The sequence below is a fragment of the Boleophthalmus pectinirostris genome, unplaced genomic scaffold (assembly GCF_026225935.1).
Source record: "Boleophthalmus pectinirostris isolate CB_2022bp ecotype Guang Dong unplaced genomic scaffold, ASM2622593v1 HiC_scaffold_7, whole genome shotgun sequence".
NCBI lineage: Eukaryota > Metazoa > Chordata > Actinopteri > Gobiiformes > Gobiidae > Boleophthalmus > Boleophthalmus pectinirostris.
The window spans coordinates 506,792-526,292 of record NW_026571473.1 but is presented as its reverse complement, the minus strand read 5'-3'; the positions used below and the strand labels follow the sequence as shown (position 1 = coordinate 526,292).

Sequence of the window (19,501 nt, the reverse complement as noted above, 5' to 3'; positions counted from 1 at the left end):
TTCTAACCTTGTTCGGGTCATTTTGTAGCCAGAGAGACAGTAACTTAATCCCAGAATTCAAATGGAAAGTAAAGACAAACCACAGAACATGTTTTTCGTACATAAATCATTTAAATAATATTACATAAAATACCAATGCAAGGATGTCCCAAGTGTTTACAAAGCCACCCGAGCATCCTTTAAATGTTCACTCTGCAGACCGTGGTCCAGGGCACTTCTCTCCTCTCCCCATGAACGTGATGGAGCTCAGGCTGAGGCCACCTACTGCAGACAGAGGATACCAGGAAGGGGCGTCAAGACTGCACCTCTCCCTTGTACAATAACCAGGTGGCCTTTTCAGTCACAACACCAGTATACATTTGACATTGCTTTGCCTATAGGCCTATGCCATATGAAAATAGAATCAACAAGAGTAGAAAAAATTCTATGCTCTTCCATGAGACCAAAGCCATGGGAGAGTGAGTCAAGAGTCTGTGGGGCATGTGACAGCTGAGGTACCCATGCTAGCTGTGGGGGCACTGGGGGAAGGCGATGGGGTAGATCTGGCTGTAGTGCTCCACAAAGTGCACCTCCAGGCCTTCGGAGATGTAGTCGGGCAGGTCGGAGAAGTCCTTCTGGTTCTCTGAGGGGAGGATGATGCACGTGACCCCGGCGCGGCGAGCCTGAACCAACCACAAACCATTAGCATGAGCATCTGTATTTAAACACCTTTAACTAGTTTACATTTAGTTTGTTGATCTTAATGTTTCTACTGCAGTGCTACATCAGGTACTGATACTTTTAGAACCTGCTCAGCCTGGGTTTTAGCCAAGTCAAGCAGGTACTAAATTGTTCCGTCTCTAATTGGTAACCATGGATTCCACCAGCACTCTGACCAGAGAGTTTCCATGGATATTGGTTTGTTCTGTCCAGCTTCCATGGATGCAGTGCCAGATTCTAAAAAGTAATGAGAACTTGGCCAAACTTGAGCCATTATAACCACTACAGCAATGGTATACTTCTACTTTAGACCTGGTTTAGCCCTGTAAAAGACCTGATGATACTTAGTAGGCCAAATATTTTTTTAAGTGGGTGTTACGGCTCGCGGCCTGTCTCCGGCTCCGCATTGCCTGGTGCTCCCCGTTTGTATTACCGCTTGTATCTTCCGTATTTGCATGTCCTGTGTGGTGCCTGCTATCTGAAATAGTGCATTGCAACACTGGAATTTCCCCACTGTGGGACTAATAAAGGCATATCTTATCTTATCTTATCTGACCGGTGGGCCGTGGTTCCGATGCTGTGGGCTGGCTCCGACACCTCTTGTGCTGTGGTTGGAGAATTCCACATCAATCACCGCGACCAATAAAAGTGCTGTGCGCCTGTCCCTCCTGGCGGCTGGATGGCAGTTTCAGTTCATCTGTAGACGTTCGCTCTTTGATATTGTAAAGTGTGTTTGTTACTATTATTTTTAGTCTTGCCAGTTTGGCTCGGCCCTTGGGCAGTGTTTTTTGTTACTGTTAACTACCTTAGTTTATGAGTGGTTTAGTAACTTTGGGGAATTCCGAATTATCAAATGTGAAACGTTTTTTGTTTTTTTAAAAAATTGTACTTACCTACACCACTTTATAAAACCCGTTTACGTTACATCATATCTGGTTTGTGTTACTTTCCTTTGTCCCTAGCACTGGGTTGTAACAGTGGGTACTTTGTGTAACAAAAACAAATGTTTACCATATTATATATAACCCTAACCCCAATTCCAAAACAACAAATCTGTAAGGGAAAAAATTGCATTTAAGTTGATTAGATTGTAAACCAATCAGAGTAGAGACAAATAACTGACTTGTTCTTTTTCATAACACTATAGGAGAGGCAGACAGAATATAAGAGAGTGGCCAGCCAGACTATAACATAATATGTTGTATGTTTGCAAGAAAGTATTACCATTTAATGTTGAAAATCACATTTGAATGTCTAAAGAAAGTGTTTTTTTTATCATCATCGTGGTATAGAAATTTGTATTGTCTATCGAGTCTGTGCCTCAGTATCAAAATGGAGTTTCAAATTTTAGTATGGTGAAAACACCTGTCTGTACAATCATACTTACAGCAATAGTCTTTTCCTTGATTCCTCCCACAGGCAGGATCTTGCCGGTGAGGGACACCTCTCCGGTCATGGCCAGGTTCTGCCGCACTGGTGTGTTTGTGGCCAGAGACAGCAGGGCTGTTACTATGGTGCATCCAGCACTGGGACCATCTTTGGGAGTCGCACCCTGAAATAACAGCAATTAGCAGGCAGCAATTTTTAAGCACCATCATTTTCACCACAAACAATGAAATCTCCTGTTTTATTCTGCAAAAAAATGTTTAACCCTGTAGATCAGTAGAAGTGTGTTCTTAAATATGATTCTTGTATTACTTTGTATTATAGTTCAATTTAAGTTTGTCTGTCAAATGGACATGCTTAAAATGTGAACTTGTGAACAAAATCCTATTATTAAAAATACAAATTGCAATGCTTGCCAGAAGATATTTTTGGCCACCAAGCTGCCACTGGCTAAGCCCAACCCCGTGCCATTGTACCTCAGGCACGTGCAGGTGCAGGTGCGAATTGACCAGGAAGTCGTTGTGAGGCTGCTGCTTCATGAGAAACGCCCTGGCAAACGTGGATGCAATCTTAGCACTTTCCTTCATAACATCACCCAGCTGTCCTGTGAAAGCAAGGCAGGGTTCAGAGAGAAGGGTCATCCAAAGGTTAAAGTGGGACTCTGCCATTCTGCAGTAAATGGGTGAGGAAGGAGAGAGGAGCAGATTAGAGGAGAGAGGCAGGAAGAGACATGAGCTGGTTCTGAAGTGATTTTTTTTTTTTTTTTTTTTTTTACAAGTTTTTAACTCACATTCAGGATTATGTAACATATCATTGTTGCCATCCATGTACTTGTGTAGTTATGGTAATACAAACTCCTCACTGTGAGACAGTTATTTTAACCGTCTGCTTTTTGAACCCTCACTCAGGTTTCCTCTGTGGTTTCCTTCCCTTGCCTCCTCTGAGCTTTTGTACACCACTTAATATGGCACATTTGATTGACAGCTGAAAAATGGAGGATTGAGAACAGGAATCAAGGAGAAGAAAGCAAGGAAAAGAGAAATGAAATGAGCCCATAGAGCTGGGGATTAAATGTACAGCTCCTGAAGGACTAAAGGAGAGTGAGGGGGGAGGAGGGGAGAGGCTTGGACATAAGAGGAACAGTGTGGTTGATCTAACAGGCATCCACACTTCAAACTCATATAGCAGGTGTTTGTAATCAGGGCAGTCCTATGTGATGTCAGGTGTACTACACAGGTGTTGAAATTGCAGTGGCCACTAGTGGCAGCACTTATTCAGGTTTTGATGCTGCCATTTTGCAAAGTTTGCACAAAAACTGCCAAAAAAAAACAAAGACAAATATACAACTAAATATTCATGATTCCACTGGACAGCCGTACTAACCTGTGACCTCCAGAGAGCCCTCTCCTTTGCCCTCTGGCCCAGCTGGAGGGCGTCGCACTGAGGTCTCAATAAACAGAGTGGAGCCACCTACAGAAGAGGAAATACACCCCAGTTCTGTTATTCACATGGATTTGACTCTATGGTTACAAGAAAATCTGCAATTCGTATCTAACATCTTAAATCACAATATATAACCTAAAACACTTAATAAAAGAAACAAGTCCGCTGACATCCGTGTTTGAAAACTGCAACGTCCAATGGAAGCTGACATCATCACAACAGAGCCGTGCAGCTGCAGGCCTCTACACTCATCACACTAGTGAACTGCTGATTTTTTATTTTTTTTTCCATTTGTACCAAAATGACTTTGCGGCTCTTCTGACCCCAACACGTATCACAGATAAAGAACAAACATTTGGAGAATGAATTAAGTATGTCACAGTGGGCGTGTACCAGTGGCAGTAAAAACAAGAGTTACATCGGAGCAATGATGTCTTGAGTACAGAGAATAAATAATAAAGATTACTCAAGAATGAGTAATCTTAGCATGCATGAATCACTCTAAATAAAACTTCAGAGGGTCAATGAGAAGGAAACAACTAGAACATGAAAAAGCAGGCCTATTATGCAAAATCAAATTATCTGAAGATTTTAACCATGTTATAGCCCCTGTGAAGTTGTAACTTGAGTGATGTGCGCATGTTTGAGTCATCTTGAATCACTTATTTTCAAGATGAAATATTGCCAGTCAATAGGCACATTGACATTGGGGGGGGGGGTAAAGGTACCATTTACCCAGGGCCCAGTGCAAGAAGGGGTCCCGATAAAGTAATTTTTGATATGACAACATGTAGTGTGATGATCATAACCACAATGCTTGTCAGAAAAATCTCAACTAAATATTTTCCTCAAAGGCCTAACTGACTTTTTGCACAGCCAAGGGTATACTTAGGGTCCATGGGAGAGTGCAGAGAGCAAGAGAGTGTGTGCAGCCTTACCCAGGGCGGTCCAGGCCAGCCCCATGACTACGCCCGGGGGGGTATCCTGGTACATGCGATCCACGGTGAACAGGGGCTTGCCCACATACTCTTGCAGGTTCTCGGCTGTCACGCTCACGTTTGGCTGCTCTCCGTTCACGATGCAGAAAGCTACCTTCCGGAACACCTGTCCGCACACAGTTAGCAGTCAGTTATCAGCTATCATGCACTTTAAAGAGCAGTTCACTAGCTAGGACCACACCAACAACAACATAGTGCGAAGAAGTTTATTGATAATGTACGAGCAGGGCAGCAATGGCTGGCTGAGACTATGGGTGGGGGCTCCATCTCAATCTTCAATTGGCCCAGCCAGAATGGGACCCCCCCCTTGTAGGGGTCTTATGACTGAATGACAAAATAGGGGATGGGAGGGTGGGGTCGAGTTAGCCGAGACAACCTGAGATGATGGGAAAGGCTGCTACAGACAGGCTTCAGGGAAATTCGAGGCGTGGTTGAGGCGAGTTGTAGTTCGCTGATGAGAAGAGAGGGCAGCTGAGGCATGGTCCTGCTCCTGAATCTCACTTCATCATATTAACTACATGTATTACACTTCTGTGGGGTTTGAACTGCTAACATAAGATATTTAGACCAGCATGTTACCTTTTATTGTTTTGAAAATGTTATATTCGCTGAAAACATGTTTTATGTTTCAATTTAATTTTTGACGCTCTTAGATTCCCCTCCTTTTGGTCCTCACGTTAATGGTGGTGGTTCCCATGGCAACAGAGTGGTTTGCTGCAGTTGTGGCTACTGGGCTCACACACTTTTAAACTTTCAATTTTAACCAACTAAAAATTGTTGCATCAGTTGGACTGTGTAAAATGAGCATTTTTTCCTGGAGACTGTGCAAGAGGCTAGCTAAAGATTTAGCTGTGGACCTTTGAGATACTATAGACTTTTCACACCAAATGTGGCAAAAGACCTTCCAAAAAATATATCATTTTATCACTAATTGAAACAGAAAAGCAGAGAAAGAATGAGGCTTAGAAGAGTTTTTCCTGCTGTGTTCACCTGGCTCCCCCTGGAGCCTGCTGTGAAGGACACCTTCGGCTCCTCCGACAAAGATCTGCTGACGCTATCTGGCATGTCGTCTTGTTAAACTGCATCAAGACCTTTCACCAATTGCCCAGCCCCTACTAGGAATTATGGGAAACCAACTGAATCAAAAAATCAACTGTCTGGGATAGAGTCAGGCAGTCCATTTCTCATGATTCTTATCAGCAATCTAATAAGATGAAAGTGTCCTTAGCTTCGGAGAAAATGAAATTTAAAATGAACAGATATTACAAACTCAATATTTTCTTTTCTCAAATAATTCATGATGTAAAGAGCATTTGTCTTGGCAAGAATACATTAAAATCAAGTACAGGCCCTTTCATTGTGATTATATGGGAAAGTCCAACAATGCTCAGATAAAACTTTTCTTTATGTTGGTCATAAAGAAATGCAGCAAAGCACTATGGTCTATATAGTTCCCTCAGCACTTGTGCCACACTTCTGCTACAAAACCATGCACAGCCAATTCCCATATTGGCGATGGTCCCGCACTGAGCCGTACCTTCTCCACCTGCTTCTGGAGGTTACGGACCCCAGATTCCCTGCAGTACTGTCGGATGAGCAGGTTCAGGGCATCTGGGGAGATACTGGCCTTGTCCTCAGAGAGACCACACAGAGAGCGCAACTGAGGGACCAGGTACCTCTGCAACACATACACAATTTTTATTATAGCTGACTAGTCTAGTAAAAATCAGCCACTAAAAATAAAATCAACACAAGGCTAAATTAGGAACATTTTTGTCAGATGAACAGAGGCAGTTGTAATATATTTTGATGGACATTGTGTTGTGTGGAGCCTGGACCCCAGTGTGGACTGTACCTCTGCAATGGCCAGCTTCTCCTGGGCCACGTATCCAGACACATTGATCATCTCCATGCGGTCTCGTAGTGGCTCGGGGATGGTGTCCACCACATTAGCTGTGCAGATGAAGAGCACCTGCAGTACAGCAAGCATTTAGTGGCTCTGTGATCGCCTGAGAGCGCGTGTGAGGAGAGCGTGTGAGGAGAGCGTGTGAGGAGAGCGTGTGAGGAGAGCGTGTGAGGAGAGCGTGTGAGGAGAGCGTGTGAGGAGCGCGTGTGAGGAGCGCGTGTGAGGAGCGCGTGTGAGGAGCGCGTGTGAGGAGAGCGTGTGGTGTGTGTGAGGAGAGCATGTGGTGTGTGTGAGGAAAGCGTGTGAGGAGAGCATGTGGTGTGTGTGAGGAGAGCGTGTGAGGAGAGCGTGTGAGGAGAGCGTGTGAGGAGAGCGTGTGAGGAGAGCATGTGGTGTGTGAGGAGAGCGTGTGAGGAGAGCATGTGGTGTGTGAGGAGAGCGTGTGTGAGGAGAGCATGTGGTGTGTGAGGAGAGCGTGTGAGGAGAGCGTGTGAGGAGAGCATGTGGTGTGTGAGGAGAGCGTGTGAGGAGAGCATGTGGTGTGTGAGGAGAGCGTGTGAGGAGAGCGTGTGAGGAGAGCGTGTGAGGAGAGCGTGTGGCGTATGAGGAGAGCATGTGGTGTGTGAAGAGAGCATGTGGTGTGTGAAGAGAGCATGTGGTGTGTGAAGAGAGCATGTGGTGTGTGAGGAGAGTGTGTGAGGAGAGTGTGTGAGGAGAGTGTGTGAGGAGAGTGTGTGAGGAGAGTGTGTGAGGAGAGTGTGTGAGGAGCGCGTGTGAGGAGAGTGTGTGAGGAGAGCGTGTGAGGAGAGCGTGTGAGGAGAGCGTGTGAGGAGCAGTGTTGGGAAGGTTACTTTTAAAATGTATTCCCTTACAGATTACAGATTACATACCCCAAAATGTAATTTGTAACATAATCCATTAAATTACTTCAAGTGAGTAACGTAATCTGAATACTTTGGATTATTTGATATTGTCATGCTTTTTAAAACGACATGAATGTTGCAACCACATCCTGAAAATTCTTGTTTGTTCTCTTCAAATTGTCCGTTGAGCCCAAGTCTCCATGAATAAGCAACTGTTTACTGTAGAGAAGCAAAGACTAGGATCTGTTAAGATTAGGACTAGGATGTTAACATAAGATGTTTTGTCTGCTAAAAGATGATAACAAGCTCAGTCAGCCATATTAAAAAATATTATTGATAGAGAAATTATTTTTATATGAGATCACCTTAAATTATGTCCAACCTATTGTTAGGTGTCATATTGTTTAGACCTGGTTTTAATCCTGATTTTAGACCTGGTTTTAGTCCTGGTTTTAGTCCTGGTTTAGTCCTGATTTGAGACCTGGTTTAGTTCTGGTTTAGTCCTGGTTTAGAGCGTGTAAGGAGAGACTGTGAGGAGAGCGTGTGGCGTGTGAGGAGGGCGTGTGAGGAGAGCGTGTGAGGAGCGCGTGTGAGGAGAGCATGTGGCGTGTGAGGAGAGCATGTGTGTGAGGAGAGTGTGTGAGGAGAGCGTGTGAGGAGAGCATGTGGTGTGTGAGGAGAGCGTGTGAGGAGAGCATGTGGTGTGTGAGGAGAGCGTGTGAGGAGAGCGTGTGAGGAGAGCATGTGGTGTGTGAGGAGAGCGTGTGAGGAGAGCGTGTGAGGAGAGCGTGTGGCGTATGAGGAGAGCATGTGGTGTGTGAAGAGAGCATGTGGTGTGTGAAGAGAGCATGTGGTGTGTGAGGAGAGTGTGTGAGGAGAGTGTGTGAGGAGAGTGTGTGAGGAGCGCGTGTGAGGAGAGTGTGTGAGGAGAGCGTGTGAGGAGAGCGTGTGAGGAGAGCGTGTGAGGAGAGCGTGTGAGGAGAGCGTGTGAGGAGAGCGTGTGAGGAGCAGTGTTGGGAAGGTTACTTTTAAAATGTATTCCCTTACAGATTACAGATTACATACCCCAAAATGTAATTTGTAACATAATCCATTAAATTACTTCAAGTGAGTAACGTAATCTGAATACTTTGGATTATTTGATATTGTCATGCTTTTTAAAACGACATGAATGTTGCAACCACATCCTGAAAATTCTTGTTTGTTCTCTTCAAATTGTCCGTTGAGCCCAAGTCTCCATGAATAAGCAACTGTTTACTGTAGAGAAGCAAAGACTAGGATCTGTTAAGATTAGGACTAGGATGTTAACATAAGATGTTTTGTCTGCTAAAAGATGATAACAAGCTCAGTCAGCCATATTAAAAAATATTATTGATAGAGAAATTATTTTTATATGAGATCACCTTAAATTATGTCCAACCTACTGTTAGGTGTCATATTGTTTAGACCTGGTTTTAATCCTGATTTTAGACCTGGTTTTAGTCCTGGTTTTAGTCCTGGTTTAGTCCTGATTTGAGACCTGGTTTAGTTCTGGTTTAGTCCCAGTTTAAACCTGGTTCAGTCCTAGTTTAGACCTGGTTCAGTCCTGGTTTAGACCTGGTTTAGTCCTGGTTCAGTCCTGATTTTAGACCTGGTTTAGTCCTGGTTTAGTCCTAGTTTAGTCCTGGTTTTAGTGCTGGTGTTAGTTCTGGTTTAGAGGCTCACAGGAGGAAGCGCAGTCTACGCAGCGTACACAAGAAAACACAGTCCACACGTGACGCACGGGAGGACGGCGGTATCTGCGCAGTAGCTACGGAAGGAAACGTGGTCCGCATGTTCTCGGGTTGATGACGATGATGAAGGTGTGTGTTTGTGGGTGTTTGTGTGCGTGTTCCCTCATATGGCAGGTCACTATAGGACTAGTAGATATTATGAGCCTATGCAGTTTATTTTCACCAATGCCAGTAGCTCCGGTTTGATATTTAACTTGTAGGTGATTGTATATTTGTTTTTGTTTTTTTTAATATATCTCACGTCGGGAGATACAAATGCGTTTTTACCTGTGCACTGCTGCCTCTGTTCTACTGGCTCTTCGATCTCATCCATCGTGTGACTGACGTTGCCAACGTTAACATGATGTTTACATCGCTCTTATTGCCGCTTTATGTTTGGGTTTCCGGCAATGAGTAGAATTACCGAAATAAAAAAAGAAAATGGGATGTAGCACAAAATGTTAAAAGAGGAAAATACCGCCTTGTAATCCACTTATTTCAGCAAACTTACTGTAATCCAATTACCACTCATTGAAACAGTAACTGTAACCGAATACAGTTACTCATAATTTGTACTCTGATTACGTAATGGCGGTACATGTAATCCGTTACTCCCCATGTGGCGTGTGAGGAGAGCGTGTGAGAAGCGCGTGTGAGGAGAGCATGTGAGGAGAGCATGTGAGGAGAGCATGTGAGGAGAGCATGTGAGGAGAGACTGTGAGGAGAGACTGTGAGGAGAGCGTGTGGCGTGTGAGGAGAGCGTGTAAGGAGAGACTGTGAGGAGAGCGTGTGGCGTGTGAGGAGAGCGTGTGGCGTGTGAGGAGAGTGTGTGGCGTGTGAGGAGAGCGTGTGGCGTGTGAGGAGAGCGTGTGGCGTGTGAGGAGAGCGTGTGAGAAGCGCGTGTGAGAAGCGCGTGTGAGGAGAGCATGTGAGGAGAGCATGTGAGGAGAGACTGTGAGGAGAGCGTGTGGCGTGTGAGGAGAGCGTGTGGCGTGTGAGGAGAGCGTGTGGCGTGTGAGGAGAGCGTGTGGCGTGTGAGGAGAGCATGTGGCGTGTGAGGAGAGCATGTGGCGTGTGAGGAGAGCATGTGGCGTGTGAGGAGAGCGTGTAAGGAGAGACTGTGAGGAGAGCGTGTGGCGTGTGAGGAGAGCGTGTGGCGTGTGAGGAGAGCATGTGGCGTGTGAGGAGAGCATGTGGCGTGTGAGGAGAGCATGTGGCGTGTGAGGAGAGCGTGTAAGGAGAGACTGTGAGGAGAGCATGTGGCGTGTGAGGAGAGCGTGTGAGGAGCGCGTGTGAGGAGAGCATGTGGCGTGTGAGGAGAGCATGTGGCGTGTGAGGAGGGCGTGTGAGGAGAGCGTGTGAGGAGCGCGTGTAAGGAGCGCGTGTAAGGAGCGCGTGTGAGGAGAGCATGTGGCGTGTGAGGAGAGCATGTGGCGTGTGAGGAGAGCGTGTGAGAAGCGCGTGTGAGGAGAGCATGTGGTGTGTGAGGAGAGCATGTGAGGAGAGCCTGTGAGGAGAGCCTGTGAGGAGAGCCTGTGAGGAGAGCGTGTGAGGAGAGCGTGTGGCGTGTGAGGAGAGCGTGTGAAGAGAGAGTGTGGCGTGTGAGGAGAGAGTGTGAAGTGTGAGTAGAGTGTATGAAGAGAGAGTGTGGCGTGTGAGGAGAGCGTGTGAAGAGAGAGTGTGGCGTGTGAGGAGAGAGTGTGAAGTGTGAGTAGAGTGTATGAAGAGAGAGTGTGGCGTGTGAGGAGAGCGTGTGAAGAGAGAGTGTGGCGTGTGAGGAGAGAGTGTGAAGTGTGAGTAGAGTGTATGAAGAGAGAGTGTGGCGTGTGAGGAGAGCGTGTGAAGAGAGAGTGTGGCGTGTGAGGAGAGAGTGTGAAGTGTGAGTAGAGTGTATGAAGAGAGAGTGTGGCGTGTGAGGAGAGCGTGTGAAGAGACAGTGTGGTGGGTGAGGAGAGAGAGTGGCGTGTGAGGAGAGAGTGTGAAGAGAGAGTGTGGCGTGTGAAGAGAGTGTGGCGTGTGAGGAGAGAGTGTGAAGAGAGTGTGGCGTGTGAGGAGAGAGTGTGAAGAGAGTGTGGCGTGTGAGGAGAGTGTGGCGTGTGAGGAGAGAGTGTGAAGAGAGTGTGGCGTGTGAGGAGAGTGTGGTGTGTGAGGAGAGAGTGTGAAGAGAGAGTGTGGCGTGTGAGGGGAGCGCATGGCGTGGATATGTGTGAAGGACGTGTATGGCGTGTGAGGGGAGTATGTGGTGCATGAGTGTAGCGTTCACCTTGGACAGATCCACGGGCACATCCAGGTAATGGTCCAGAAAGTTGGCATTCTGCTCAGGGTCCAGCAGCTCCAGCAGGGCAGAGGATGGGTCCCCCTGATACCCCCGGCCCATCTTATCCACCTGAGGAGAAAAGAGAGCTGGTCACACCTCCACACACACAGAGACTATGTCTGAACAGCATTTAAAAGCACTGACAACTCTAATACATAATAGACAGACCTCATCTATGAGCACCAGAGGGTTCTCTGTCTTGGTTTTCTTCAAGCACTGGATGATCTTCCCTGGCATGGCCCCTACATAGGTCCTCCTGGAGGACACAAACAGACATTAGTCCTCAACTGCACAGACAGCAGAGGAGCCGTCCTCAGGTTAGGGTGCAGAGGAGCTCCGTGGTACACACCTGTGTCCTTTGATTTCGGCCACATCAGTCATGCCACCCACACTGAAGCGGAAGTACTCGCGGTTGAGGGCGCGGGCAATGGAGCGGGCAATGGAGGTCTTTCCCACACCCGGGGGCCCATAGAAGCACAGGATCTTCCCCTGAGTGGAGCCCCTGAGCTGGCTCACCGCGATAAACTCCTGCAAACAACCTCCATGAGCACAAACGTACCACATACATGACAGCCTTCAGCCTGCGCAAATCTCACCAGGATCCTTTTCTTCACGTCGTCCATACCGTAGTGATCTTCGTCCAGCACTTCGCGGGCTCGAGATAAAGACAGGTTCTCCTCGCTGTTACTGCCCCAGGGCATGCTGGTCAGCCAGTCCAGATAATTTCGGGTTACACTGAGGGAGCACAAAAACTGGTCAGACTGGACAAGTTATCCGGACAGTCAGATGTGCAGAGGCTGCTCATCTGTGCCCTGGAATATCCCAGAAAACTATCACTGTAAACGCCAATAGTACGGGGGAAGTACCTCACATACTAGTACTTTTGCAGTACACTGTAATAGGCAAAATCATTTGGACCAGACATACTTGAACTCAGACGAGTGGTTGTCGAGCAGGCTGAGTTTGTTGAGCTCCTCAGTGATGACCTCCATCACATGCTGAGGAACCGTCCGTGTTTTGAGACGCTCTCTGAACTTCTCCTCTATTGCGTCTTTGTCCTCCTTCTCCAGACCCAGCTCCTGCACAGACAGACACGCCAGTTTCACCTCTGCTTCCCTGTACCCCCTCCTCAGTCCCTGCACCTCTTCAATACTTCCTCAGTCCCTCCTCCTCCTCAACAGCATTTATTGCACATGAATCAACACTATAACACCTTCTTGATGATCTTGAGTTGTTCCTGCAGCAGGTATTTTCTGTGGGTCTGCTTGATCTTCTCCTCCACCTGAGAGCACAGGGACAGATTATCCCGGGGGCCTTGTGTGCGTGTGCGTGTGCATGCGTGCGTGCAAGCTCTCACCTCTCTGCCCAGCCGCTGCTGAAGTTTACTCAGCTCGTACTCCTTCTTGAGCAGAGACAGGGCCTTGTAGAGCCTCTTGGGAATCTGCAGACAACATCAAGGTACATTAGTGTCTAATAATAATTATTTTCACCAGAAGAGGAGGAAACACAACAACTAATGATCTCTTACAGGCCAATACCTGACATACAATACATGACACCTCTAATATAACATAATATCCTAACAGCAGCACACTTACGTCAGTCTCCTCCAAAATCTCCTGCAGCTCATGGGACTCGGCTCCAGTCAGGGCGGCCCCCATGTCGCTCAGGTAGATGGGGTTATCCACGACCCTCTGTCCTGCCTGCATCATCTGCAGCACAGACTCCCTACACACACACAACCGCACACACATACACACACGCACACATATGACAGGTTAGTAGTAGTAGTAGTACTTACAATTTCACTTACAACTTACTGTATATATGAGGGACAAAACATAAATTAAAACAAACTAAATTGAATGCATAATTTGTTCATTCCAAAGTTCTATATCTTTAAAACATAATGCTTTATATCCTTTTTAAAGGCTTCTGCAGTATTAGACTTTTTAAAAACATCACTCAGATTGTTCCATATACTCACTCCTCTAACAGAAAAACAACCACTTTTTTCTTAGTTCTTACACGTAGACTGACACTCTTTTCAGTAAAACATAGTTAACCATCATTAGAAATTGATTTTGATTTTGCTCTTTTTATTATGTTTTATTTTGGTGTTTATTTATTTAAGTTTATTTGACTTCCAGGTAAGTATTATATTGTAGTATAGATTGCAGTAGCCGACATTTTACAGAAATCATTGTTTTTGAACACCACTGATTGTGTAATGGTAGCCGTCCACCACTGGACTGGATTATGGCCTCAGGAAAAAAAATATTGCCCATTATTGGCATAGGTAGATTCTGTTTGAGAACTCACTGCTACTTCCTGTATGTACTGTACGTATGTACTTTTATGGTACTTTTTTTTTTCCAGAAACTGCAAGTGAATAAACCTATGAGAAATATTTAGCACAGGTACAATGGAACCAAATCAAGTTCGGATTAGAAAAACATGAAAACCACCACTTGCCAAACCTAAATCCTAACATTAACCTATTTTTATCTATAGCTTGGATTTTTATTTTATGTATTTTTTAACATGATCAGGTGTTCTGTTTCTATATTGTCATTATATCTGACAGTCTTTGCTTGGTGCTGTTCCAATCTTTTTGGCACAGAGGAGTCAACTGGTTTGAACAGCCTTGTTTCCTAAGATGGGTTGCTCTGAGTCTCCACTGAAAAATACTCAGTCACTGCAGATGGGCATAGTGGTGGGAGTTTTTAAACATGTTGAGATACTGAGATACTAAAGGCAGGATTCTTACAGGTTTACATGAGACTGGAGAAAGGGCTGACCTGTACAGGGGGTTCAGAGCGATGATGTCCCTGATGGTTTTCACAATTTCGGCCGTCAGAGCCTGTCCACAACACACACATATAAGCCACAGCTGCCACACGTATGTGACCCAACACATTATCGGCACAGTTAGCTCATGACAAATGCTGCAACTAAGGAGACACTACAATATCCCCTGAAGACAACCCAGCGTCTCCATGGGTTCTGTGTAAAAGCTGCTAACCCTGTAGTTTAGACATCTACCACCAAGATTCTTTGATTTGATAAAGCCCCTGTACTCAGTTTTTACATGTATTTGGCCAGGACAGATATACACACCTTCTCATTCAATGTTTTTTTTCTTCATGTTTACTTTTCTCTACATTTATATTAATACAGAAAATATAAAATATGAATCAAGAGATATTTGAACTATGCAGCAAAGTAAAAAGTAAAGTATCAACTAAATATTTTTTATATTTTAGAAAATATTTTATTTTCAAATCCAAGTCAGCCACCCTTTGCTTTATCGACAGTGACGTAAACCCTTGGCCTTCTTTCTATGAGCTTCTTGATGAGGAATTCTCCTGAAATGGTTTTAACTTCTCAGCTGTGCCTGGTCAGGCTCAAGAAATGCAAAAAGTGCAAACCAAAGCAGAGGGTGGCCATTTCTTAAAATCTAAAACAAGTTTAAGTTAAGCTGTCGTTCACTACATTCCACATGGGTCATTCATAATTTTGATGCCTTCAGTGAGATGAAGTGAGAATTTACATTGAAAATAGTCTTTTTTTTTTATAATTTGCAATTTATTCAGTGCTTTTTTGTCCACATAAATCATAATATACATGCCCTATTCCCCCCCACACACACACACATAAACTCGATATAAACGTAGAAAGTAGATTAAAAAAAAATGTAAAAAGGGAAAGAAAAAAATAATAATAAAAAATTTACAAAATACCTAAATAATAATAAAATAAATAAGATAATAGCAATAATAATGATGATGATACTTAATAATGAAAAGGATTATATATGTATGTATATAATACATATAACATATACTAAACGTGTACCAGGTGTGTGTGTGTGTGTGTATATATATATATATATATATATATATATATATATATTATATATATATATATATATATACACACAACACATATACACAGAAATATATATATTATATTATAGATATATATATATATATATATATTATAGATTATATATATACATACACACACACATATACACATACACCAATATGCACAAATATGTACACATACACACACATATATACATACTAATACATACCTATATACATACAAGTATAAAATAAATAATAAGTTAGTAACTAAAAAGGGAGGCAGTCGGGTTACACATTCATACAGTACATTTTAGAATACACATACGTATCGAGTACACATTTTTAGGATTTCAGTGTTTTGTTTTGTTTTCCTAGACAGAAAACCACTGAAGTCCTTTACAATTTGCATTACAGCTAATTAGTTACAGTTAATAGTCCAAACTTTTGACTAGTAGTGTACTGCATAAGCGCCTCTTGAGTTCAGAATAAGCCAGACAGTTTAAAATTAACTAATTATGTTTTGTTTGTTTTTAACAGTTCAGATTTCAGTCTTCTTGCCAATCTACAAGATACTATATTCTAGAAAAAAAAAAAACATGACCTATTTCCAGATTTAAATAAAGGCAGTATTAGTGAAACCTTGCTGTATATCCTGTCCCCATTCTTACCTTGACCTCCTCGGTGACAGTGAAGCTCTGGTGCTGGATGTTGTCCACCTCTACCATGAGGATGGAGGAGGAGGGCAGAGGGTGCAGCTCAGGGCTAAGATCTGCTTCAGAGATCTGCAACAAGGTGGGGATTAATAATGTTTTAGAGGACCAGAGATGAAAAGAGTGATAAGACAGCTGTGCATAAGGACAATCAGGATTTATGCTGAAAGCAGTAACTCCAGTAACTCCTACTGATTACATTGTACTTTGTCACGAAATATCCAAAAAGTACATTTATAAATGTTGAACCTGATCATTTCTATCAGTGACTGTGCTCTTGTACTCACTGTATTAAAAACATACATTTATCATTACATGGCTAGAAATACACTCAATTACAAGTATAAGTTCAGGTTTAAAAATCTACTCAAAAAGTACAGTTACCAAAGGTATCCACTCACTTACAGTCATGTAGTTGCTATCCACCCCTGAGGACAATTTATGAATTATAAAGAGTTCAGCTTCTTCAGCTACTGCACAAGATAGTCTAACCTTGTCCTCCAACTGCTCTGCAAGGCTCGCCGGGGGGTCCCTGCGCACCCGTTTGCCTTTCCTGCGCAGGGACAGGGCTGCTTTGGGCTGAGGCTCTGAGTCTGGGTCTGGGGACACTGTGGGCTCCTCTGGCTCCACATCCAGCTGCCGAGTGATCCGGATTCTGAGGGACAGACACAGGAGTCACCATGCTTAGCACGGTTAAAGCTGAGCATGTTCATTGTGATTATAATTATTAATCAGATTATAACATTTTTAAATTAAAAAGTGATATGGGCACTTTTTGAACTCATAAATTCATGCCTCCACTATATTAACATTGAATTCAAAATGGCCTACAGCATTAAAACTGAGTTCTCATGAGCACTCTTTGGAAGATTTTGAACCCTATTTGTAATTGATTGTTTTGATCAAGCTGCCAAGGGACAACAGACCACTTGTTCTCATATTCCTTCATATTGATGTAAGTCTGTAAAGTCAGAGAGGATGGAGCTTACCTGCGGTGGCCCATTACAATCATACGCAGCTTGTCCCCCAGGTCCTGCATCTCATGGATCTGCACAAAGGTCCCGGTGGTGTAGATGGAGTCCAGAGTCTCCACCACATCTGACTCGTTACTACAACATAGAACTGTGAATGACAGGTGCATGACAACAGCACAGGTAGAGCTCTCTAAAGCTCCATGTGACCTAACCAATCCTCACAATATGCCTTTTTGCCATTGTCAGTGAACCAGATTATAGTCATAATAATATTCACAAATGCATGGGATTCTTATATTATCTTAGTAAAGCACTATACAAGACTAAACAAGGTAACTAAACAAGCTCCAAGTAACATAGACACAGTCTATACTAATATAAGCAGCACACAGACATGCACAGCCCACAGCAGCGGCCTCTGACCCCGGGGGAGCACATACCTGTCTTCTCTCTTGAGGAAGACTCCGGCATAGGGCTGTGCTAGGCGCACCTTCCGCCTCAGTAGCTCCATCAGCTCCGGGTTCTTAACCTACAAAAGGAGAAACATCACAGTCCAGCTCAACCCCACATACTCCACATACTGTGGAGATGCGCAAACAGGTAAAAACTACACGGACTTGTCCGTTTGATGCCCAGGGCACTGAAAAGGGTTTCTACAGCAGCAGCAGATGACGGAGCAGCGCGCATTGTTGCGTCATGTGCCCTTGGTGACACCGTGAGGGATGGAGCGGCAGCGGGGAGTAGAAGCGGCTGCTGAAAGGGCACATTTACCTCAATGATCTTGATGAAACGGGGAAACACCGGGTTTCTACTGACGGCGATCAGCGGTACGTTGGGGAACACCTCCGGCACCATCATGGGAGTCAGGGCGGTCATGTGAGGGCCGTTGTATCCGCCGCCGTCTCCATCTCCTCCGGGCTCCTCTCCCCCGGGCGCTCCGCTGTTGGCGCCGTCCTCTCCACTGACTCGGTTCCCAAAAGCCCGGGCCGGGGTCAGTGGGTATCGGGAGGGGGCGCTTATGTCCTGGCTCCACAGCGGGGGTCGCAGTCTGCACCCCGCTACAGCCGCGCGGAGAGCGGATTCCGTGTCCGCCCTGAGGACCGTGCCTCTGAGCCCGCTGAAGCCCCTGAGACCGCTGCCCGGTCGGCTGAGGCAGTGCCGGGGCACCAGAGCCCATCCGCGGAGACACACAGCACCCGCGAGTCTGTAGGCCGCCATGTCTGTCTATGCGATCACGTGTGCGCGAGCGTTTATTTACTTCCGGGTGTGTGACAGGTCGAGCCGTGCTGCGTTCATGAGCGTTGGTAATTCAAACGACTGCATGCAAAAACACCTTTAACACAGTGGAATTTGATTCAGAAACGGGTGCGAAAGAGTTCACAGTTTATAAAGACATCTATAATGTCTTCAAGTCCCTTTTCTTGGCAACGTATGATAGTAAGAGCGCGAGGAGAAGTAACAATTAGTACACGTATCAAAGTGTTGGTTTCCACATTTACAAGTGTGAATTTGAAGTGCAAGTACAATGTGCCTTAAAAGTATCTTTTAAACGTGCCAAACCAATTAGGAGGAACTAGTCGTGTGTGTTTCAGGCCTTTTCCTCATGAAATGGGAAAATGTCCAGACTGTCTTACCCCAGCCGACCCGAGTCTCCGCCCTGTCCTCTGTGCAGCTACTCTCCGCGTTTCCAGCACCTTCCACAGTCCTTGCAGTCTCCACCTGAGGGCGCCAGAGAGCTATATTCTAACCCTAGACAGTAGTGTCCTGTAAACGGTCTGATTCTAACCAGTGACAGGTCCATACATGAATATTACAATATCCTTCATTAAACTGAACAGCTTAAACCAAACAATATTGTACAATGTTTAGTTGTCTCCTCTTCTGAAAAGGAACATACTTTAACTTTAAATGTTTTCCGTTCTACTAGAAATATCAATGCCCTGATTTTATTTGTTTACATGTTCTATTTGCCAACAGTTATCATTTCTTGTATTTAAAAATGCTGCATCTTCTTTTGCTATTACATAAAGAAGGTCCATGCATGAGTTCATACATCTGCTGGAAAGTTTTTCTGTAGTTTTGTTAAAATCTTTTTTTCTGATTTTCAGTTGAATTTTTTTATTTTCATTATGAGATTGTTAGGCCACTAATAATAAATACACTGACCCTGTAGCTTAAGGTGTTGGGATGAACCAAATATTGAATTGTAAATAGACTTTTGTTACATTGACCTGTCAAGAGACAAGCAGGTGACAAGACCAAATAAGTTATAGTTTTCCATTTATTCATTTTATCCAGTTTTTGCTTTCTTTTTTTTTTTGCAAAATAATTTCTTTGAAAAACATACATTCTTAGTGTGGGCTTAATGCCACACTGTGGCATATTCCCATCAAACCAATAACATTTCCATGGAGACAAGGATTTTATTCGGTTGACAAACTGAATTACTCCTTTGCCATGGATTCTACCTGGACAATTAAGGGCTTTTACAAACATGGAGACAAGGAGGTAACTGACCTTCACCTTCCCCTTCATCTTCCAGTTTACTGTATGAGACTAAGCAGTTGTTTTTATGGTTGAGG

At 44.5% G+C, this 19,501-nt stretch overlaps 1 protein-coding gene across 2 annotated transcripts; it reads right to left on the bottom strand.

The window, feature by feature from the left end:
• Positions 1 to 89: 89 nt before the first annotated feature.
• lonp1 (lon peptidase 1, mitochondrial) lies at positions 90 to 18,168 on the bottom strand. 2 transcript variants are annotated; one of them, XM_055164630.1, is made up of 21 exons: positions 17,691 to 18,168; positions 17,360 to 17,448; positions 16,935 to 17,054; positions 16,438 to 16,600; positions 15,904 to 16,017; positions 14,165 to 14,226; positions 12,962 to 13,091; positions 12,721 to 12,804; positions 12,577 to 12,645; positions 12,291 to 12,442; positions 11,960 to 12,098; positions 11,713 to 11,891; positions 11,532 to 11,619; positions 11,310 to 11,432; positions 6,382 to 6,498; positions 6,064 to 6,204; positions 4,467 to 4,632; positions 3,469 to 3,555; positions 2,562 to 2,689; positions 2,087 to 2,251; positions 90 to 662 (listed from the first exon to the last, which is right to left on the bottom strand). In XM_055164630.1, exons 1-21 carry the CDS (start codon positions 18,135 to 18,137, stop codon positions 504 to 506), a joined length of 2,922 nt encoding a protein of 973 aa, XP_055020605.1. In that variant the 5' UTR covers positions 18,138 to 18,168; the 3' UTR covers positions 90 to 503. The 2 variants fall into 2 exon arrangements, with proteins under 2 accessions (XP_055020605.1, XP_055020606.1); XM_055164631.1 differs by lacking the exon at positions 90 to 662 and adding an exon at positions 681 to 1,752.
• Between the last annotated feature and the right edge of the window lie 1,333 nt (positions 18,169 to 19,501).

Bases quoted from the DNA above. Each gene is read 5' to 3' on its own strand.
- lonp1 (XM_055164630.1), bottom strand. From the start codon at position 18,137: ATGGCGGCCTACAGACTCGCGGGTGCTGTGTGTCTCCGCGGATGGGCT. The intron at 17,055-17,359 runs GTATGTGCTCCC...TCTATGTTGTAG, and splicing joins TTCCTCAAGAGAGAAGACAG to TAACGAGTCAGATGTGGTGG. The intron at 4,633-6,063 runs GTACGGCTCAGT...GTGTGCGGACAG, and splicing joins TCCAGAAGCAGGTGGAGAAG to GTGTTCCGGAAGGTAGCTTT.